This window comes from Solanum tuberosum, unplaced genomic scaffold, assembly GCF_000226075.1.
Source record: "Solanum tuberosum cultivar DM 1-3 516 R44 unplaced genomic scaffold, SolTub_3.0 scf00238, whole genome shotgun sequence".
Classification (NCBI taxonomy): Eukaryota; Viridiplantae; Streptophyta; class Magnoliopsida; order Solanales; family Solanaceae; genus Solanum; species Solanum tuberosum.
The window spans coordinates 860799-879795 of record NW_006239162.1 but is presented as its reverse complement, the minus strand read 5'-3'; the positions used below and the strand labels follow the sequence as shown (position 1 = coordinate 879795).

At 35.2% G+C, this 18997-nt stretch overlaps 1 protein-coding gene across 5 annotated transcripts; it reads left to right on the top strand.

Moving 5' to 3' along the window:
• The first annotated feature begins 320 nt into the window (after positions 1–320).
• On the top strand, positions 321–8051 carry LOC102578570 (bifunctional protein FolD 1, mitochondrial-like). Of its 5 annotated transcripts, none has more exons than XM_015313212.1 (5): positions 321–619; positions 1837–2153; positions 2484–2735; positions 7224–7391; positions 7547–8051. In XM_015313212.1, exons 1-5 carry the CDS (start codon positions 412–414, stop codon positions 7715–7717), a joined length of 1116 nt encoding a protein of 371 aa, XP_015168698.1. In that variant the 5' UTR covers positions 321–411; the 3' UTR covers positions 7718–8051. The 5 variants fall into 5 exon arrangements, with proteins under 5 accessions (XP_015168698.1, XP_006356965.1, XP_015168697.1 ...); XM_006356903.2 differs by having other exon boundaries at positions 1834–2153; positions 2499–2735; XM_015313211.1 differs by having other exon boundaries at positions 1834–2153.
• The last annotated feature ends 10946 nt before the right edge of the window (positions 8052–18997 follow it).

The following is an 18997-nucleotide window of genomic DNA, read 5'->3' as shown; positions in this document are numbered from 1 at the left end:
GGGGTGCAGCTGTTTCTGCAAGGTAGGGAGGAATGGGGGATTTTATTTTATTTTTTGGGGTAAAATCCATATGTTATTCAGTCATAGGTCACTTTTTATTTTTACTCAAAATTCATTATTTTAGAATTGCTTTTGACACAAGTGACAAGTGTCATCATTTAATTTGTCACTTTACACGTCATTCCCGAATATAATACACACCTCATATAATTTTGTTGATTGAAAGAAAAGTATTAAAATGACACAATGAAACTCTACATAAGGTATCTAGAATGAACATCGTTCAGTTGAGGTGTTCAAGTGAAATTTCGTGCCAACTCTAAAGGATACCGATGCGTTAGTGCGTTAGGCCTATAAAATTTGTTACCATAAGAAATCCTAAAAGAGATGTATAAAAATTGGTAATGGTGGATGTTTGGCATTGAGATTTGGGAAAAAATGATCCCTGTGAGAATGATGAGAAAAATGGTGTGGGAGAGAAGCATGAATAAATTATCAAGAGGTCTAAGTTCGTCTCAGATTCGAAAGCCAAGGCCTCCATCTCTTGTTTCACTTGACCTCATCGATGAGTGGTCTTCCACTTTCACCCATTCTCACTCTCCTCCAATCCAAAAATCCAGTAAGCACCTCACTTTTTTCTCACAGCCCTAATTCTATATTTATTTTTGTTTCTTTTATAACAATTTTGTCAACATATTATTAACTTTTTTATTGTGTTCTTGCCATCTTGTTTTGTTTTGCTGAGATTGTGAAGAGAAACTCTCTTCTACTATCCCTGGGATATTAAATTAATTTCAGGGTTACTCATATTAACCCTGAAATACAAGTATAAAATTTATTACCAGTCTAGCTTCGATCACATATTTGATTAGGTATGTTACTGGATTCTAAGTATTTTCTCAACATAATCAATCATCTTATGGATTTGTTCAGTGTTCTTGAGAAGCTTTGACTCATAGATGTGGCTGCATTTTGCGGTAGTCAGAAAATGGTGTATGAGTAATAATCATTCTTCCAATGCTGGATAGTTTTTCTAGTCAAGTGCATACTTCAATTAGAGCAGTCAATGCTATTTGCCACATAAAAAGAAAAAGGGAAATGCAAATCCCCATTTCTGTGGTTGTTGTCAACATGTAAGAAATGATCATTGTAAATTAGTTTCTCAGAGGTATAAATAAATAGCTTCACTTTTTGTCATAATATAAGTATCCTCTTTATGAGGTCTATCACAATGTCCTCTCTGTTTCCCTCTACGAAATCTCAGAAACACATGTGCAAAAGAGTAACAAGAGAAACGGAAGAAAGTTGTCACTTTATGAAGATACTTTGTTTGCAACCTAAACATTAATAAAGAAGAAAATATTGATGGAAACAATAGTGAATAGTTTCTTTTTTCCAATTTAGTGGGACAGTTTATGCTACTACTTGGCTGTTCTCATTGGGTTAATCAAACTCCAAAAGCAGGGGTTTAAAGGTTTTGGGACCAAACTTAACAAAGGAACCAAATTTTAAAGAAACATTTGGGGTAACAGGACTCTATTATATCTTAAGGACCATTTTCTTTGGACTTTTCACCTCACATTGTCAAACTATGCTTCCGATCTCGCCTTAGCCTCAGAAAGTAAATACTTGTCAAATTTTTGGGGGCGGAAATTTTCATGCTACACAACCTTGGTTGTTCCATCACTTTAATATTGTACAATCATGCTTTTTGATGATCCTGAACACTCACTACCCTTAACTATTCTTTGCAATTCCGGTTTTTCAAGTTCCCTATGATTGAACCAAAAAAGAAACAAAGAAAAGTTCTGCTTCTAGTTAATTTATTTTCAGCAGTCAACAATGATAGTGCTAGAATAATTGATGGGAGGTCTGCTGCCGAGGAAATTAAATCAAGCATAGCTGTAGAAGTTAGCAGAATGAAGGAGTCAATAGGAAAGGTCCCTGGTTTGGCTGTAATATTAGTTGGCCAAAGGCGAGACTCTCTTGCCTATGTCCGTAACAAAATAATGGCTTGCCATGAGGTTGGGTTCAGATTTTCAATTGCTGAACTCCCTGAGAGCTGTACAGAAGACGATGTCTGTGATGCATTGTCAAATTATAACAAGGATGCATCAATCCACGGTATTCTTGTGCAGCTTCCTTTGCCACAGGTACATCTTCGACTAAGTAGTATGTGCTTATTCATTTTATGTGAAAGACATGAGAAAGCATGACACTACCAGTCTCCGATAATTTAGTTGATACTTAAACTTGAGAATATTTTCTTTATTCGTTGTTTTCTCCCAAACTAGATGTTAAAAATGGTTGAAAATAAAGCTCATCTCTGTTATGGTCAGATGGAAGTTGAAATTCAGAATATTAGATTTGAAATCTAGGAGAGATATCAATTGAGTCTGTGCAATCACAGTTTATATATGGTGTAGTCATTATGCTTTTCCCCCTACCCACCCAGTCTGTTATATATTTTCTGTTGCTAACAGAAGTCATTGGAACAGCATTTTGACGAGGGAAAGATTTTAAATGTACTAAGCTTAGAAAAAGATGTGGATGGATTTCATCCATTAAACATTGGGAACTTGGCCATTCAGGGTAGAGAGCCATTGTTCATCCCGTGCACTGCTAAAGGCTGCATCGAGTTACTGCTAAGTTCTGATGTTGAAATCGTTGGGAAGAGAGCTGTAGTGATTGGGAGGAGCAACATCGTTGGATTACCTACTTTTTTGTTGTTGCAGGTAATAAATCTGTCACAGATAGCTGTTGCTTTATTTTAATCTTGTTAATCCTGTTCTTCTCAAATATATGTGCCACACTAAGGTGTCAGTTATACGCCAATAGCACATAGTATTAGACATGAGATCGAATAATTAGTCATTCATACACAGATTTTGTCCAATTATATGTCATTGTGTATTATTCAATAACCACACCATTGTGGTATTGTTATACTAGAGTATTGTTAACACAGTTTGTAGCCTTGCAATAATTAGTGTAAAATTTCCTTGCTAATGCTAATTTAAGTTAGTTCAGACTAAAGTTAAATGTAGAAGATTGAGTGCTAATGATAGAATACTTTAGTATATAAATTAAGTGATAGCTTTATCAGTTGTATTTGCATAATTTTGTCTGTGATTAGTTTAAATGGAGTAACATGGTCAGTAAGGATTCATATAGTGTCACGGCCTGAAAATTGAGGAAGTGATGATACCTATCTCAACCCCCACTGATAGGGAACCCAATCATTATCACAAGATGAAGAATCAAGCACGTTGAAGTAATACAAAAAACCAGAATATGGGGATGTTTGGATTGACTTCTAAGTGACTTATAAGTTAAAAGTTTAAAGTCATAAGTTGGTAACACCTTACTTTTGACTTCTAAGTGACTTTTTAAATTACCCTAACAGTTCCAAAACTAAAAAAGAGTTTAAAAGTCAAAACTCACAAAAAAATAAGTCAATCCAAACACCCACTAAGTCATAAAATCAATCTACGTAAAACTCATAACGGAATGTGAAAATAGATACCTAACTCCCCAAAATCTATTGTCACTAGTACAAGCCTCTGTGAATTCAAATATACACTTCAATTCTACTATATCCTAAAAGAAGAAATGACGTAAAATAAGATAAGGATAGAGGAGATCCAAGGAACTGTAGATCGGCCAAGTAGCTACCTCAAAATCTTGAGTGAAAGATCAATCCGCTACCAACAACATGAATATGAATCCACGTGTACTCAACAACATCGTTGATTAACCCAAATCCTAAGTGATGGCGAGGGTTAATCCTAAATTGCTCTGTGCCGATACTTTGCAGAAATACTACTCATTACAAATTATATAGACCTTAACTAGCAGCTATTGTCACAAAAACATATATAAATCAAGTCCAGATATTCCGAAATCACAGTATAGTCAAATAAAAGTTATGAAGTCAGTTTTATAAGAACTTATTCACCTATCACACCATAACAACACCAAATTCAGAAAAATGTAATGGACTCATATGATGCATATGTCTCCTACCTGGCCAAAAACAGGTGTCTACCAACTGCAATAGTGTAGCTAGCTAGGAACCATTGGGGACTTGTGAGGTCCATATACCGCCTCTGGATTCTGGATCCTCTGTAGGTCATCGGAAATATATTAAGGAAGGCACCGTTTCTCATAACTGTATCACATTACCTTCAGATCATTCCCCTTGTGCCATCAGAGAGAACCTAAGTTGATCGGACTCGGGTGCGGGTATCCGAGACGGATGTGAATTCGAGAGTCGGATTCGGCAAAATTTAAATTTTAAGATTCGGGGGTGCGAATCCGAGTATAGATACGGGTGCGGGGATACGGCTAATTGGTATACCTGGTATATATAATATAAGGTGTAATATTATATATACATGGTATAATTGCTTATTATTTTTAGCGTACCTCTAAAAATAAATTATATCAATAAAAACAATAATAATATATCTAGTATAATCAAATAAGTGGATATATATATATATATATATAAAAAAAATAAAATATTTATGAGATACATATAATAATGAATTGCATATTTTGGTATAATTGCATATAAAATAAAAGGAGTATAATTGTTAAAAAAGAGAGAGAATATAATAAACATTAAAAGTATAGTTTATTTTATAAATAGAAAAGGACACACTTATCTAGAGAAACCCTTCGTCTCTAGTTCTCTTTTTCAAGAAAAGTTGAAAAGACTAATTTTTCAAAAAAGATAAAAAAGCTGTACTTCCTGTACTTTTTCAAGAAAAAACTCCTCTTTCTTCTCTGTACTTTTTCAAGCTTCGTATAGCTCCGCCTCCTCTCTGAAGACGTCGCCGGAAACTTCTCCTTTTCCCCAAATTTTTTCTCGGCTCTGGTCAAAGTGTCCGGATCAGATTGACCGAATCCGACACGCACCTTGCACCCGCTCCCGCACCGTGTCGCGTCGAGACGGGTTCACCTGCAAAAATGAAGAGTCCGCGCAACATAGGAGAGAACGATATGATTCAACAAATTCCAACTCTAGGCTTTAAAGAAGAGAAGAAAGACTGCATATGAGCTAATATGAAATATAATAGAATGCTTTAAATACAAAAGATAAGACATCATAACTGCAAATGAGAATGCCTTATAGTCGCGGAAAGATCTCAGATTCACATTGTCTAGAAATTATGATTCATGCTCACTAGGCAAATTGACCCGAGTGTCTTTCGGAAACAACCTCTCTGCTTCCACCAGGTAGTGTTAAGGTCTGCGTACACTCTACCCTCCCTAGATCCCACTTAGTGTGATTTAACCGGTATGCTGATGTTGTTGTTGCTCACTAAGCAGATCATATCATCGGGCAACAACAAGACAAATCACTTATCATGCTTCCAACATACATAAAAGTCATAAATCAATTAAGCAATCAATATCTGACTTCTACCTAGAACATGGCATCTGTATCCGCATAAGTGCTCGTCATCTCACTTATACGGGCCCCCATTACGCATTCACACTGTCAAACAAGACACTAACAATTCAAAAAGAGTTGAAAAAAGTCTCAAATTGCCTTAATTGAACTCGACAAGTCAAATTATGGTTTACCTTCCTCAAAGCCTTTGAACGAGTCCAATCTGGTCAAATACGTAACCTGTATAAGTAAACGAGTCAATAGACACCCATATTGTTTTACTTTTACTCCAAGTCCAAATAGTCAACTTCAAGCCCACAAGGGCAAAATTGAAATTTTCTTTGAAAGTCATGTTAGCCATAACATACGGAACTTAAATCTGATATTTCTTTAAAAAAACGGAGCTCAAATCGACCATCAACTCATCAAAATACAATTTCATAACTTAAACTCGAGAATTACCATTTTCCCAAATTAAAACACTGATTTAAAGGTAAATAGATAAATAATTAGCGGGGAATGATTAAAATAATGGCTTAGAATCTTACCCACTGAAGAAATTTTGAAAATCCCTTTTTCAATCGTCCCAAAATCGAGTTATCAAGTCGAAGTTAAAAAAAAAAAGGTTTTTAATTCTATCCAGGTGACTTCCTTCATCACAAACGCGACGAACCATATCTATGCATGGACTCCACCCAACCCTAGCGAACACATCGCCTAGCCCACCAATGTGATGCACACTCGCACTGACCCAAACCTGCTTAACCTTTTTGCGAACACGGTCCGACCCTTGTGATCACAAAGACCAAACCTACTCCTTCACGAACGCGTCGAGAGGCTCGCGAGTGCGAAGAAGGATTTCTCCTGCACTAGATCTGTCAAAAACTAGTGTTTGCATGAAATTCTCTAACAGGCCCTTGGAATTTGTTCGGGACTTCGTGAAGACAAATCTAATATGCTAGTAGATTGGAAATGACGTTTAGGATCTGTTGGAACCATCAACACGCTAAACATAGGTCGTCTTGACCGAATGTTAACTAAGGTCAACTCTTAACTTCTAAATTTTCAAGATCCTTACCAATGACCCAATTCTCATCCGAATGCCCTGGGATCCAAACCAAAAGTCCAATGAACTCAAAAATCACCTTCCAGACCAAACAAAACTATTGAAATTCCATTCCAAGCTCATCTTCCTCAAATGTTGACTTTGGTCAAACATTTCAACTTCCAAATTTAAAAAACTCGTCAAAATCCCGTCCAATCACTTCGGGAACTATGCCACTCATCACTGCAGGCCACAAATACTCTACAAAATCTACGGGTAGGGTACACCAGGGAAAACACGTAAGAATCTCAAAATGACTTTGAAGGTTGTTACACATTGCTGACCCCGATTTTTTTCCGACTGAGGCATAGTTTTTGTTGTATAAGTTTTATAAGTTGAGGTTTCATTTCCCTTATCATATACGTTTTTTCGTTAACTATGTTCCTGACTATTTTAAATTTTTGGGGCATATAAACTTTTATTGTTTTAACTATTGTATAAGTAAATAGTTTCAGTAATGTCAAACAATTTTAATATTTTGATGTTCTGCATTTCTATGTATAGCACTAGATTGCATATGTATCAAGATATTGCAAAAGCATAATGAGGAAATAAACACTCTGCTTGTATACCAAACATGGGATTGATTTATTATACTGCGTATTCCAGTCTTTGGTAACAAGATATTTTTGATTGCTTATATTAATATAATCTCTCCTTATTAAAGTCTACCTATTTTCTTCTCACCATATCAAACGGTGTGAACAATGTTTGCAGAGGCACCATGCAACAGTAAGCATTGTGCATGCATATTCAGAGAATCCCGAAATTATTACTCGCGAAGCTGATATACTTGTGGCAGCTGCTGGAGTACCTAATTTAGTCCGTGGTAGCTGGTTAAAGCCCGGAGCAGTTGTACTTGACGTAGGAATAAACCCAATTGAGGTAATTTCTCAAGTTCCTCCGTAATATTGCATTATCTTGTGCACCTAAGTGCATAACAGTGAAAGTTAACTCAGTTGGATTATCATAACTTTCTGTCCGAAAGAGTAAATTGATTTAAATAATTGTGTACACATTTGTATGTTTAATTGGTGCAGGACCCTGAGAGTGAACATGGTTACCGTTTGATTGGAGATGTTTGCTTTGAAGAAGCAGTCAGGATCGCTTCTGCTGTAACCCCAGTGCCTGGAGGTGTAGGTCCTATGACAGTTGCAATGCTTCTTCTGAACACCCTTGAAGCCGCCAAACGTGCACTTTGTTTTACTTGATTTTAAGGTGGAGGAACTCCTAAAATGTCTCATTTCTTCCTCTCTATTGGAACTGCTCAAGTTTTGCACAATTGGACTTGTGTCTGGTAGACCAATCACTGTCATTAAACAAACCCGGCGTTCCCAACCACTTCAAGCAGCCGACCAATAGAAAGTAGCAGCTTCACTATTTTGGGATGATGCACTGAGATAATATGACATTGGAGGACAAACGAATAGCTAATAAAAGCAATTCCATAATGCAGAAAATTCTCTTGTATAACTAACTGTATTTATGTATATTGATCATCTCCTTCAGGTTCCTTTTGTTTCCACAAGAGGCTGATCTTTTAAAGCTAGACAATCTTTATTTTTTTATTTTTCAAAGAAGATACCTGCATGTGCTTATAGAAGAGAAAGGCCCTTAAAACAGAAGGTTCACATGTACTAGAAAAGTAGGACAGAAATTTAACAATTGTCTTTATTATTACAGGAATGATAGCAGTACTCATAATACTGATGAAATATAAGCTAGACAAGCTTATATTTCTCGTAAAGAGCTTTTAAAATTTTTGTAAGGAAATTTAAGGTTTTTTAATAGAGATGTCTTCTACCTTATCTACAATATAAAATAACATAAGTGATTCAACAAATTTAGTTTCATATATATACCCCTTTATGTGGTATATAAGTGTCACAATTCAAAATTCAAAGGTCACGATAACACCTACACTAAGTCACTCAAAGCGAACTTCGGGTCAACATATGTAATTGAAGAAAATAGCAGAAGTAAAGTTTTAAAGTTATGCTCTCAGAAAATACTAATTGAAGTGCAATGACAAAAAACACATCCAAAGATAAAAGTATAGTATTAGTGCGAGAGCACGTGTATTCCGAAGACATCATAGGTGTAACACCCTGCCCATTCAGAGTGTTAAATTATCCCATCGAAGGCTTACTATCCTAATTCTAGAGTTTTACATTGTTCGTCTAGGCGAGATCCATAAATTTATATGAAATCAGAAGAGTAAAATTGAAAATGCGTAATTGTATCAAGGAATGTATATAGTAACTCATTTGAATATTTTTCCGAACCAAAGCAATAGGCCAAAGGGAGCCTTGGAACAAAAATCTTAATTGACCAATTTATTGATGAAATTTTTTCATACAATCATATTTGTGGGCTGACTTGGGGGTGGGAATATCTATTAATATATAATGAGTTAGAGAGATCATGAACTATCACATCAAACATATGCGAGTCTAGTTTCCAATCCACATAACTTTACATCAATCAGACAGAGTAAACAATTATGATAATTTTACTGCGGACTGTCTGGGCAGATCCGGGTTAGGAAATTGAGTCGAGACAAAATCACTTTATTAGTCTATTTTGAGACTGTTTTCTTTTGGAAAAAAAAAATCCCAAAATAGAAAGTTCATGTTCCTCACTTTTACCTTAGGGTTCCTAACTCAAAAGTCAAAACCAATATATTTCACCATCCAAGTTCTTAAAAAATTAAGGCATAGGCTAGGGTTGCTGTGGAGAGCAACTAGCACATATTTCTATATTGTTTTGGTTAGATTTGAGTAAATTTTCGAATGAAAGAAATTGGTGATGATTAAATGTTCTTGGAGCTTTATGCCTTTATTTACAAGGTAAAAGTCCATAGACCCTTTTGTGATCACTTGTGGAAAGTTTTACGATTGTTTTGACGAGTTATGTTGCGAATAGAAAATCTGTCATTTTACCTAACATATGGTGTTTTAGGTTTTTCTTAACTATTACAGGTCATTGTAGACTACATATTTATATTCTTTGTGAAGCTTAGGATATAATTAAGAATTTTCATGAAGGATCTTTAGGCATTTGATAGCTCGTTTGCGATGTATGTCAAGGCTAAGTTTCATTCTTCCTTTGAGCACGACTTTTAGAAAATTTCCTAAACATCAAATGTGATATTTTACTACTATATTGCTAGAAAGACATTCTTTGGAAGGTATTGGGATGTGAGCTAAAGTATTTTCGTGATTCTATTATGTTAATGTTTCACTTGTTTGATTATATAGGGTATTTAACATCTACGGGTCATTTTGTCGACTTTCTTGACTATATTTCCATGTGTATGAATTCTTATTCTTCTTTGGGTGTTGTGTCTTAAAATGATTATGAAGGAACATTAAGAATTTTCAACTAATCCTCTCCTCTAGCTAAAAAGTATTTTAGAAAAATATTAAAATGATAAGTTTATTTCCAGATCTCTCCAATGTAACTTGTATGTTTAAACTATGAAAGGCCATGTGTTTTCAAAAATACTTTCTTTTACAATCTATTAAAGAAACATGTATAGGAACTAAGTGAAGTACCTTAAACTCGTTACGAACATTCACATGTCAAAATTACCTAGCTAAAGTCGAGTTAAATATTCAAGTTTATTTATAAAGCATATATATGTGTTTGTACGAGGCATTTACATGTTATAATAAAATGATTACAAAATTATGAGATTAATAATACCAAAGAGTAAAAGTTGGGTAAGTTTTATAACGTCATGCTATATGCATTCAAAGTTCATATCATGACATATTATATGCATCAACTTCGATATATAATCAAAGGGAATGCGACCATTTACCCATATGTATATGTATATGTATACGGTACAACTATCCATGATATGGTAGAGATGATGTTGGTTAGAAACCATAAGAAAATGACCATTGCTAGCATTGGGTTGGCAATGGTCATTTTCTTATGGTTTCTAACCAACATCATCTCTACCATATCATGGATAGTTGTACCGTATACATATACATATACATATGGGTAAATGGTCGCATTCCCTTTGATTATATATCGAAGTTGATGCATATTAAGGCTGGCAAACGGACAGGTTTTTGACCGGTCCGGTCCAGTTCCTGTACCGGTAAGTCCAGTACCGGTACCGAAATGGAACCCAATTTTTTATCCGGTTGATCCGGTTCGGTAAGAACTGGTTCTGGTCTGGTTCCTGTCCGGTTGAACCGATTCAACGGTCTTTTAATTTTTTTTTAAATTTTTTTAGTGAACGTTAAAATTGAGCCGTTGGACCCTTTTAGCCGTTGGGCTGGGGCCCAAAATGGCTCAAAACATCCCCCCCCTCCCTCTTTAACCTCTTAACACTATAAATATACCCATATTCTTTTATTTAAATCACAAATTCACAAATTATCTCATTAACATCTTACAAAATCTCTCAATTTTCAATCTCTCATAAATTCATAATTATTATTTTGTGATATTGGCTTGGAGTTCAGTAGTGGTAAAAGACCAATGTCGGAAAGAAAAAATAATAGGGGAGGAGGAAGTAGTTCTAATTCTAAAAATTTGCCACCTCCTAGATTTAGAATTAATACTAATGATTATACTCATGTTGATGAAACTTCTTTTACACGAGACTCATGACCTATTGAATTTAATTCCTAAAATGAAGTAGATCATGAAACTTTAAATAGATGTTTTACTAATTTTGAGGAAGAATTAGATGAGGAAGTAGAAATAAATGAGGAAGATGATGAGACCCCTACCCCTACTAGTCCGGCTACCGAATTACCGGAACAAGATGAAGTCCCCTCTTTACCTACTTTTTCAAAGACCGTTGTACGTGTTAAAAGATCTTTAGTATGGAAATTTTTGGTACAAAATGAGGAAAAAACTACTGTTACTTGTACGAAATGTAAATTGATCATGAAACATGTAACTACGGGTACACAAGGGGGAACGGGACGACTAAGAACACATTTGAGAAAGTGTAATAAAGAATTTGCTCGCCTAGATGATATAGAAAGGGCTAATAGAAATGGAATACCTCAACCTGAAAATTCTATGGGAGCTGGAGGTTCTAATATGGTTCAAAGTGTATTAAATATGACTAACTTGCCTAGACGAAGCACACACCGCACATATAGTAAAGAAAAAGATCGTAGAGAATTAGCTAAAATGGTTGCTGTTTGTGGTTTGCCTTTTTCATTTCCTTCACATCCTGGTTTTATTCAGTATATTCGGGAATTGTATAACCCAGATTATGAAGGTATTCCAAGAAGTACAATTAAAAGTGATCTTTTTTAAATATCAAAAAGGATATTGTCATTTTCTTCGTTGTTTATTTATTTATTATGATGGTAGATTATTTATTACTTCTGATATGGGATGTAGTCCTAATGGTAATGATTATTTTACAATTACTGTCCATTGGATTGACCATGAATGGAACATGCAAAAACGAATATTAGGATATAAATATGTTGAAGAAACTAAAATTGGTTCTTATATAGCAACAAAAATAAGCTCTATTTTACAATTTTATGGAATATGTGATAAATAATGAGTGTCACTTTAGATAATGCTTCTAATAATTTAAAAGCAATTGATTATTTAAAATGTAGACTTTGTCCAATTAATAATGATTCTTTTCATATTAAGTGTGCCGCACATGTGTATAATTTGATAGTAAAAGATGGTATTTCTCAAATTTGGAATTTCTTAGTGAAAAAATTAGACTTGCTTGTAAATTGAATTTTTAAAGCTAAAATAAAAGCTAGAATTACAGAATTTAAAAATCGCTGTAAAGAATGTGGACTTGAATATAGAAAAGTTCCAAAAGAAGTATGCACTAGATGGAATTCTTATTTGAAATGCTTCAAGTTGCTTATATTTATCAAGAGCCGGTACAATAGTTTTTAATGCTCATAATGCGGACCCGAATTTGAGAATTGGCTATGAAGATTGGGAAAATACAAAAGAACTTATTGGGAAAATACAAAAAGATCGGTTAACCACTTATTCCCATCATGTGAGATGTGCATTATAGTTACTTGATAGGTACTACAAAGTGTAGGTAGTAGTATGAGATGCTATCTATACATTGCACGAGTAGGCTTTGAAGAGGCTATAATGAGTTCTCTAAGACTTAATGACTAAATGCATGAAAGTCCTCTAAATGCATGAATATGTCCTAAATGAATCTAATGAAGAATGTTGGCTTAAATGCTTAAATGTGAATATGCATGCTATACTTGGATTGTAGTATGAGTTACTTCTTTGTCATGACTTATTGTATATAAATGTGCCTTGTCTAGGGTGACTTTAAAGGAGTACTTAATGTGGGTAGTAGTATGGGATGCTACTTGCACATTGCACAAGTATGACTTAGGGTTGTCTTAGATGTTGGTCTTAATGTGATGATGTGACTCATGTAATGTTTATGTCTCTTAAATGCTTTATTGTGTAAAGGTGGAAAGGATGAATGGTAAGTTCACTATTGGGTGACCTTTAGGTGGTGCCTTAGTGTGAGTGGTGGTATGGGACGCTACCCATACATTACACAAGGTATAGCTTGAAGGTTACTTGAGGTGGAGGCTCAAGGTGAAGGTAAAGGGTTATATGTGAGTTTGCTCAAATGTGAATTATGTGACTTTGTATGTTAGTTGTGACTTATATTATGCCTCTTGTATCATTATTCATGAAGTTTTACAAAAATGGCATAAAAGCATGGCTTTCAACAAAATGTCCCTTTTAAAGCATGTTTTTGCATGGTCATCATATTTAGTACATTTTTCTGTGCTAACCCATATTTCTCTTATTTTTACTACAAGTGTAGGTTCCGGCAAGTGATTGCTTCTAGCTAGGTTTTGAAGTGTTTGAATAGAGTTTCCTCCAAGACTTGGTATGTCCTCATGGATTCGAGGACAAGTACTCTTATGTTTCATTTCTTCATGTAATAGACATTTAATAGTTTTTCTTTTATTGTAAAGGGCCGTGACCCTATCTTGTTAAAGTTTTGTCTAAGATGGCCATGTGAGACTTAGTCTTCCGCTGTGTCTTTTGAAAGGTTTCTATGAGTATTGAATGTTTTGAATCGTATGGTTTTAAATAAAAAGTTTTAATTCTGTACTATTTCTATTGTCTATGCAATGAATGAGCTATGAGGCTTGTATTAGATCCCTTCGAGGTCGAGTACGCCATGTTACGACTAGGGGGTGCTTTCGGGTTGTGACAAGCATGGTATCAGAGCATAAGATTTTAGGAATGGTTTTTAGGGTTGATGTCTCACAGGCCACGTCTAGTAGAGTCTTGTTGATCGGTGTGAGTCGCGACACATCTATGAGCGAGTGCTATAGGACGTTAGGAAGTTACACTTCTTTCATTATTCTTCAAGTCATGCCATATAGTTTGACTCCATAAGTTCTTTCTCTTATTCCTTGTCTTATGGTCTTGAGGATGTGACTACTAGAAGGGTTAATGCTTCAAGGATCGAGGGAGAAAAAAGTGAGTATTGATGTCCATTGTGGCTAAGTGACTTGTTGGATTTGAGGGGATAGATAGTGATGTTGTAGAGAGTTTGTGTAGGTTTACCCCTAAGGGGGATATAATGTGCTTAGATAGCAAGGTGGTTGAGTGTCCTTGATGTTAATGGGTTAGGCTTGCTTGATTCTCACCTTATGAGGTGTAATGAGTTTGAGAAGTTTAGACCCGGTGTGGTAGACTCATATGAGACCTTGAGTGGTGTTGGTAAAGTTGTTGTGAGCAAGAGTTGCTTAATGAGGACCTTCCTAGTTTAAAAGCTCCGGTATGTTGATGGTTCCATATAGTATGAATGTTTTATTGAGGTCCTTATGTTGTTTTCATGTTAGCCTTACTTAGGTTTTCCTCTTAAGTGGGGGATGGTATGTTGAATAGTAAGATTGTTGAGAGTGTTGATATCCTTATCTCTTTCCTTCTATTCTTATTCAAGCTTGAGACCAAGGGTTCCTTGTAGCTTGTAGTATGTTTTGGAGTCATGTGTGAATTTGAGTTTCCATGGTCTCCTTATGTTATGCATGTTCTAGTTGAATTCTTGTTTAAATAAGAAAATGAATTTTCATGATTTATGTTCTTCATGTTGATTTGCATTTAGTATGACTTGTCTATATGTTTCATGAGGTTAAAAGTTGAACATGCCTAATCGTGCTTTTGAGAGTAATTGCATAATGTGCTTAATGATGTTGTGAGGAGCATGATGTGATTTGGAGAAGGTAATGCCTCCAATGAAATGAGAAATGTGAAGTTTTGATGCATAATGAGTTTGTAGATGTAGTTCCTACCTTCTTGTTTGCATTAAGCCTTTTTGATGTGGAGTTGATGTTTCCTCCTATGTTTATGCATTTATATTGATGTTGCATGCATGATTGTGGGCTTCTAGTCTTGAGTTGTTACCCCTTAATGTGTTTTAAATGTCATTCGAGGACAAATGTTCCTAAGTGGGGGATAATGTAACGACCCTAAAACCGAACTAGTGAAACTAGAGCCTAACTAGTGAGTGTGTGAGTTTGTCTTGAGGTTTGAGGTTGTTGTATGTTGTTCCGAGTCATGGTTGAGGGGTTTACGGGTTAAATATCAAGGTACGACTCCCCATGGACCACCCTAGGGGTCCTTGAGGAGGACCCTAAGCTTAACCCCCAAGGCTGCCCCATTTGATGAAAGTTGGTCAAAGTTTGGTGACCTATAGAAGGGGTCCACGCTCCGTAGGTCCATCCATGCCCCGTGGATGGCCTCCATAGTTCAAGGGGCCCCAAACCAAGACACAGCCCCAGACCACGGACCAACAACACGGTCTGTGAATAGACTCACGGTCCGTGAGTCAAGGGCTCGAGGATGGCACCTGTTTGCTGTCAAGTGACACGACTAAGCTAGGGGTGGATTAGTAAATTCACCCCAAGTCCTTATTAGTGTGTGGACGGTTATTTTAAGTGTTTTATCATATTTTAAGAGTATTAAAACATTAAAACACTCATTTAGATTTCATTTCTCAAATCAAAACCCTCTCTCTCAAAATATCTTCTCTCTAAGAACTCCATTGAAGACCAAGAGAAGAAGAAGACTTAGGGGTTGAAGAGGAAGGCTAATTGAGTTGATTTTCTTGTGGAATTCATCTATTAAGGTATGGTGATCCTTCATCTAGGGTTAGTTTTAACCCTAGACTCAATTTCAAAGAAGTTTCAAAGTTTTTAAGTTCATGAAAAACCCTAGGTTTTACTCAATCTCATGGGTTCTTGCATCAAACGTTTTCAAATGATTAATCATGATTATGTTGATGTTTAGTTGATGATTTAAGATGAAAATACTCTATGAACCCATGATTTCTCTCAATTCCTAAATTGTGCCTTATGAAGTGGGTTTGTTGATTATGAATGAATATTGATGGATTTATGCCTAGATTGATTTAGATTGTTGAATTGTATCATAATCTATGCCTAATTATGGTGAATTGTTGGTGAATTGAGGATTTGTGATCATAGTCTTGAAAGGGCAAGTTTGACCTAATTACTTGTTGTAGTAGACTTGTGTTAGAGATGTTGATCCACTTAAAAGGTGGAGGTGTTTGATTACTTTGTATATTGTGATCATGGCCTTGAAGGCATATTTTTGATGAATTGAAGTATTATCATGATATTATACATGTGAGTGTGATGTGAAGGATTTGCATGTGATTTCAATGTAAGAATGATGATCTAGTATTGAAGGTAAATGTGTTGTGATTGAAAGCATATTCTCAATTTCACACTCATGAATGATAATGATGGAATGTGAAGGGTTTATATGGTGAATGTTGAATCTAGAATTGGTAGGCTCATGCATCCTTTTCTTGAGTAATGAATGTATCTTGACTTGATGAATATAAATTGATAGGCTTAAGACATTCTTTTCATAAATGATCTAATGTAATGAAGACTCTAGAATCGATAGGCTAGTGGCATTCCTTTCTTAATGAGTCAATGTACCATGAATCTATAGGCTAGTGACATTCCTTTCATAAGTATAATAATGTAATGAGGAACCATGAATCGATAGGCTTATGTCATTCTTTTCCTCCCTAATACACTAATATAATGTGAATGAAATAATCTATGAGAATGTAGGCTAAGCACCGAGTGGATATGGTTAGATGGAAACTCTCTCAATGTAAGGTTAGAGTTCCAATGAACAACATCGTATCCCATAACTACGTGCTCACATAGGATATTAGCTAGCGGATTCCATCCGAGCTAATGTTACTGGTTTACCTTAGGTAAGTAGACCAACCCTTACGATGTGGGATAGTACATCGGATTCCATGATCTAGCTCTCATGGTCTATGTCGGTTAACCTCTTATTCCCATCATGTGAGATGTGCATTATAGTTACTTGATAGGTACTACAAAGTGTAGGTAGTAGTATGGGATGTTATCTATACATTGCACGAGTAGGCTTTGAAGAGGCTATAATGAGTTCTCTAAGTCTTAATGACTAAATGCATGAAAGTCCTCTAAATGCATGAATGTCACTTAATGAATCTAATGAAGAATGTAGGCTTAAATGCTTAAATGTGAAGATGCATGCTATACTTGGATTGTATTATGAGTTACTTCCTTGTCATGACTTACTGTATATAAATGTGCCTTGTCTAGGGTGACTTCAAAGGAGTACTTAGTGTGGGTAGTAGTATGGGATGCTACTTGCACATTGCACAAGTATGACTTAGGGTTGTCTTAGATGTTGGTCTTAATGTGATGATGTGACTCATGTAATGTTTATGTCTCTTAAATGCTTTATTTTGTAAAGGTGGAAAGGATGAATGGTAAGTTCACTATTGGGTGACCTTAAGGTGGTGCCTTAATGTGGGTGGTGGTATGGGACGCTACCCATACATTGTACAAGGTATAGCTTGAACGTTACTTGAGGTGGAGGCTCAAGGTGAAGGTAGAGGGTTATATGTGATTTTGCTCAAATGTGAATTATGTGACTTTGTATGTTGGTTGTGACTTATATTATGCCTTTTGTATCAATATTCATGAAGTTTTACAAAAATGGCATAAAAGCATGGTTTTCAACAAAATGTCCCTTTTAAAGCATGTTTTTTGCATGGTCATCATACTTAGTACATTTTTCTGTGCTAACCCATATTTCTCTTATTTTTACTACAAGTGTAGGTTCCGGCAAGTGATTGCTTCTAGCTAGATTTTGAAGTGTTTGGATATAATTTCCTCCAAGACTTGGTATGTCCTCATGGATTCGAGGACAAGAACTCTTATGTTTCATTTCTTCATGTAATAGACATTTATTAGTTTTTTTTCTATTGTAAAGGGCTGTTGACCCTATCTTGTTAAAGTTTTGTCTAAGATGGCCATGTGAGACTTAGTCTTCCGCTGTGTCTTTTGAAAGATTTCTATAAGTATTGAATGTTTTGAATTGTATGGTTTTAAATAAAAAGTTTTAATTCCGTACTATTTCTATTGTCTATGCAATGAATGAGCTATGAGGCTTGTATTAGACCCCCTTCAGGGTTGAGTACGTCGTGTTACGACTAGGGGGTTGTAGCGACCCTAAAAATAGATAGGTGAAACTAGAGCCTAACGTATGAATTTTTAAAGTTTAAGCATAAATTGGAGTTATGAAATTTTCCAAAATAAAAATTGGACTTTGCCTTAGTTTTATTTGGTAGGTCCATGTAGGCAAGGGGCATTTTCGTAAATATTAATTTTAGTTAAATTAAAAAGTGGGTATATTTTATATTATTTCTAATTTCTATACATGGTATTAAAACTTTTAAAAAGGTTTGTTTTAATTCATTCTTCAAAAAAAAGAAGGGGTTCTCTCTAGAACACCATTGAAGGCAAAGGTCAAGTTGGAGCTAGGGTTCGAATTGAAGGTTTCTTGCATCAAACTTTCGTGGGTTTTCTCAATACTAAGGTATGGTGGCTCTTTATCTAAAGCTAGTTTTCGCTTTAGAACCAATTTCAAAGGGTTTTCAAATTCTCAAAAGTTATGAAAAACTTCTATTTGTTACTCTACTCAAGGGTTCTTGCATTAAATGGTTTTAAATGATGGATTGTGATATTGTTGATATTAAATCGATGTTTTCAAGTGAAAAATCTCATGAACCCTTGATTTCACAAATTTCTATATTTGACTTACGAAATGGGTTTGTTGATAATGATTGGGTATTGATGAATTTATGCTTAGAATAGATTGTATTGTTGATGTTTATGATTTTCTATATCTATTGATTAATGTTGAGGATGGCTTTGGAGGATGGTAAGTTGGCTTAATCTCATATTATTGATATAATTGTTCTTGCTTGGTTTGATCCACTTATAGTGGAGGTGTTTAATTATGGATTGTATTATGAATATGGCCTTGAAGGCATTATCTATTGAATTAAAGTGTTATCAAGTTATGAAGTGTTATAGTACTATGTGAAGGTATTCTTATGGTTATAAGGTGATCTTGTACAAAGTGTTATT